Source organism: Tetrao urogallus (assembly GCF_951394365.1).
Source record: "Tetrao urogallus genome assembly, contig: scaffold_111, whole genome shotgun sequence".
Classification (NCBI taxonomy): Eukaryota; Metazoa; Chordata; class Aves; order Galliformes; family Phasianidae; genus Tetrao; species Tetrao urogallus.
Genome location: NW_027638784.1, coordinates 48,301 through 53,083, shown reverse-complemented (window position 1 = coordinate 53,083; position 4,783 = coordinate 48,301). Strand labels below are relative to the sequence as shown.

At 63.4% G+C, this 4,783-nt stretch overlaps 1 protein-coding gene across 1 annotated transcript; it reads left to right on the top strand.

Moving 5' to 3' along the window:
* Positions 1-1,510: 1,510 nt before the first annotated feature.
* On the top strand, positions 1,511-3,401 carry LOC306957753 (ATP synthase F(0) complex subunit C1, mitochondrial-like; the record flags this gene model as incomplete). Its single annotated transcript, XM_079551221.1, is given in 7 exon segments — positions 1,511-1,553; positions 1,556-1,578; positions 1,582-1,586; positions 2,326-2,398; positions 2,655-2,732; positions 2,923-3,083; positions 3,159-3,401. Coding segments are annotated over 7 exon segments (498 nt in total). The 3' UTR covers positions 3,274-3,401.
* Positions 3,402-4,783: the final 1,382 nt, after the last annotated feature.

Genomic DNA, 4,783 nt, shown 5'->3' with positions numbered 1-4,783 from the left:
ATCCCCATCCCATCCCCATCCCATCCATTCCCTTCCTCATTCCCTTCCCCATCCCCATCCAACCCTCATCCCTCACTGGGACCCAGCAGGTACCACCACCACAGTGACAACGACCCGGGGGTGACACCACCCCCCTCCCCCATCAGCCCCCCACCCCATAAAGACCCCACACGTGGGCTCAGCAGCCGTTGTCCCCCGCGGTGCTTTGGAGCCGACGTTCATCCCAAGGTCAAAGCCATCGCAGTGACATTAAAGCGGCGGCGGCGGAGGGGGACGGAGGGGGGAGGTGGGGAGGGGGGGGGGGGGGGGGGGCCCTCGGGGGGAAGCGCAGACACTGAGCTTTAATTTAAGCCGTTAAGGTCAATGGTGGCGGATGGAGCCGGGGCTTAATCAGGGAATAAAGGGGGAAATGGGGAAAACGGTAATTAAAAAATAAATGAGGAGAGAAAAAAACGGATGGGGGAGCGGCATAATAATAGGGGGGGTATAATAATGGGGGGGGGGGGATGACAGCGATGGGGGTTGGTGGGAATCGGGTCAGGGGAGGGGGTGGGGATGGACCCCCCCCCCCTGTGACAGCTGGACGGACGGATGGATGGGCTCTTTCCAGCCCGGCTCCTCGCTATTGATTTTCCTTTAATGAAAGTTAATTATAACAATGATTTAATTAATAGCGGCGCACTCCGGCTTTATGGCTTCCCGCATTTGGGCGGCCCATAAATCCCCCCCGACAGCAGCGATGGACCCCCCCCCCAAACCCCCCCCCCCCCCCCCCCACCGCTGTGGCCACATGGGAACATGCACACACGTGTGTGAATGCACACATTTGTACACGGGTGCACACACACACATGCCAAATGCATGCACACGCAAAGAGCTGCACACAAACAAAAGCACACGCATGCACAGAGAGGGACACACACATGCAAACACGTGTGGACATGCACACGCGTGCAAACGGGCACGCGCATACACACATGTGCACACACATGCATACAGGCGTGCACATGCATACAAGCACACGCACACACGTGCAAACACACATTTATGCATATAATCGCATGCAAACACACGCATACATGCTCACATGTGCACAAACACGTGTGTGCAGACCTGTATGCACATGCGAACACACGCATGCATGGCATGCACACAGATGTACGTACACACAGACACACGAACACACGAAAGTGTGCACACGTGTGTGTATGAGCACAGACACTCACACTCACACTCACACTCACGCTCACACTCACACTCACACTCACACTGCATCCCCCCCGCCCTCCCGGAACGCCGCTCGCTGTTCTCCGCTGAGCCGCCAGGGGGCGCTGCATCTCCGACCATTTGGCCCCGCCCCCATTTGGGCCAGCCGACCATTTAACCACGCCCCTTTCTGCCCCGCCTCCACGCTCACCCCCTTCCTGCTCGTCCTCCAGCCCGGCAGGCGGCGCTGCTGGGCCGAAGGTGGCGCTCTGTGCACATGTCCCGCCTCCTTCCTTCCCGCTCTATGGTTTTTCCGGTGGCGCTTCCGGAAGCGCGTGCGCATTCGGAGCCCCGCGGTTTGCCCGCTGCCGGTGAGCCAGGTGAGAAGGTCCGGGGTTGCGGGTGGGCCCGAGGCGCTGGGGGAGAATCGTGCTTTATCGTGAGTGAGGGTGAGGGAGAGGGAACCCCCCCGTCCCGGGTTTGGAAACAGGGAGGGGGGAATCCCCCGAGGGGCTGCTTTGCGGTGAGGTCACCCCCACGTTGAGTTCTAAGGGAACCTCGTCGCTATGAGGCTGGGGGTGATTCCCCCTCCCGGCCCCCACGTGCACCTCCCCCCGTTTTGGGGTGACCTTTCCCCTTTGCTGTGCGTGTTGGGCTCCCCCCTCCCTCCCCCCATACGGTGCATTGAGAGGCTCTCCCTGGCCTCTCGTATTGCTTTGAGGGGAGCCCTTTGCACTGCACCTCAGGTTGAGCCCCCGTGCATCTTGGGGTCACCTCCCCCTCACACTGCCATCACCCCCCTCACCCTAAACTTTGGAAGCCCCCATTGGGACCCTCACCCCCATCCCGTCCCTCTGAGCTCCCTCATGTCCCCTCCCCCTGCTCTGCCTTCACCCCATCCCTATGACCTCCAACCCAGGCCCTCATCAGATCCGTGCCCCCCGCTCTGCCCCCTACCCTCTGACCACCCCTTAGGTAGCATTCAGCTGGCCTTGTCCCCTGGATGGCAGGGATACGTCCCACCCATGTGGCTCAGCCCTCCTGGTGTTGCCTCGTCCCCCTACCTGTCCCCAGGGCCACCTTCCCCCTCACTCTCCTGTGTCCATGTGTCTCTTCCAGCTGTGTCCCACACGTGTGTCCCTCTTCCCTCACCATGTACACCTGTACAAAGTTCATCACTGTTCCTGCGCTGGTGAGTGGTGGCAGCTGGTGACAAAGCATTGATGGGTGACAAAGCTTCAACCCCAACATCCCATCGTGTCCCTCCAGTATGGGGCTGGACAGGAATGACACGAAGTGGTGCTCTGGGTTCAGGTGGGAGAGAAATCTGGGGACACTTTTTGCATCTTTAAGGCGACAGATTGGGGTGGTTGGCGCTGTGATTGGGGGTGGCTGGGGGGGCTGTGTTATGTCCCTCCCAGGAATGTGACAGCAGTCGTGCCTTGCAGGTGTGGAGGAGCCCGCGGGTGCTGTGCCAGCCTCTCTCTGCCTCCCTGCTCAGCATTCCCAATGCACGGATGGAGCAGGTAACGTGGTGGGGGGACAAATAGGGATCAGGGGGATTCTGACTTGAGTGGACCTGGGGAAGGAGCTTCACCCCGTGTCCTGGTTGGGGTCCTCAGGAGGTTGCAAGTGGACAGAAATTAAGGTGTGAGGGAGGTGTGTTGCAGCTGCCTCTCCCACTCCACCACTTGTCCCCACCGCCCCATCCCCCAGGTGCACCCCAGTGCCCGTAGGACCATTGTGACGAGTGTGGCCCGCAGGGACATCGACACCGCTGCCAAATTCATCGGTGCCGGTGCAGCCACAGTGGGGGTGGCCGGCTCTGGGGCCGGCATCGGCACCGTCTTTGGCAGCCTCATCATCGGCTATGCCAGGTGAGGAGGAGACGAGGGGAGGGCAGGGGAAGGCACAGCAGTTGTGTCCCACTGACCGTGTCCCCTTTCCCCCAGGAACCCCTCGCTGAAGCAGCAGCTCTTCTCCTATGCCATCCTGGGCTTCGCCCTCTCTGAGGCCATGGGGCTCTTCTGCCTGATGGTGGCCTTCCTCATCCTGTTTGCCATGTGACAGAGCCATGGCAGTGACGCGGTGACGGTGACAGTGCCTGCAGCCCAGGCACAGCTGTGAACGTCCGGCGTGGGGAGAGGCGAGCCCTGCTCCTTACCCTCGCCCCAACTGATTTGGGGAATAAATACGGTTGGATAATGGCTCTGTGTCCTCGTGCCTCCTTGGTGGCCCCAGGCCTTGTCACTTGGCTGGCCTGGGGAGAGCACAGCCCCACTGGGTGCTCTGGTGAGTGACGGTGTCCCCAGACTTGTGCTGAGTCCTCTTATCTCCAGGGATCTCAGCTGTGTTTTCAAGAGGCTGGAGGCATCGGTGATCGTGCTGGGGACAGCCAGGAGCCCGCAGGGCATCGGTCCAGGTTGAGTCAGCTCCATGTTTGCCTCCCAGGGACATCCCCACGGTGACACTGAGCAGCACCTGGGGTTAGGACCTGGGTGCAACCTGTCACTGGGCTGGGGGAGTCACGGCCACGTCCCCAGTTCTCCTAGGGTTCTCCTGCACCTCCTCAACCCTTCCTGCAGCCCCCAGCGTGACCCAGTTCTCTGCGCTGTTCTGTCGCGACATCTCCGCGTCGCCGTTCCCGCAGCGGGCGGAAGAACGCCGCGAGGGGAAGGGCGTGGCCAAAAGCCCCGCCCATGTGTAAACCACGCCCCTTACAGCGAAGCTCCGCCTACCCAGTTCCGCCATTGGTGCCCGCGGCGGCGTCTCCTCCCCTCGGGTCTCGCGAGATCTCGGGTGCGCAGGGCGGGCGGGGGTTTGGGGGGGGGGGGGGCCGGGCCCGGCTGAGGGGAGGCGGGAGCCCGAGCGCGAGACGCAGCCAGCGCGAGGCCCCGGCAGCGGCGGCAGCGGCCCTCCCTGAGGTACGCGGCGGTTCCGGTGCTCGGTGAGGCCTCCCCGGTGACTCTGGGGCAGCCCCGGAGGGAACGAAGGGCGGTGGGGAGCGCCGGCCCCTCCCCCCACAACTCTCCCCGAGTTTTCCTCAGGCGGCCGCTCTGCCCCCCCTACCCCCACCCCACCCTCTTCCCGCCTCTCCGCTGACTGACGGCGCGCAGTGGCCAATGGGCTGCGCGGTAGGCCCTGAGTGACGGGCGTCTCGGCCAGTGGCGACGTGGATGGGTGCTGCCAGTGGGGAGCGCCCCTCCCTTTGTGGGCGGGGCTGCGGGAGGCTGAGAGGGGGCCCGGGCGGTGCCGGAGGGGGAGCCGGGAGGCCTCGGGGGGGGGGGGGGGGAAGGGAACGGGATGGGGGAAAAAGGGGAGAGTGGGGGGAGCTCAGGGACCCGGGGGGGCTCGGAGGTACAGGAGGGCTTTGGAGTGGGGGCCTCTTGGTGGGGGTGGAGGCCGTGGGGGGATCTATGAGTGGAAGGGGGTGTGGAGGAGCTGTAAAAGGGGGGTGGAGGTCTCCATATGGGGATATGGTGGGACAGTGAGGTGGGGGGTTCCTAAGGGAGGTGGAAGGGTCCCGTGGGGGGGGGGGGGGGGGGGGGGGGGGGGGGGGAGGGGGGCAGGAGAGGGG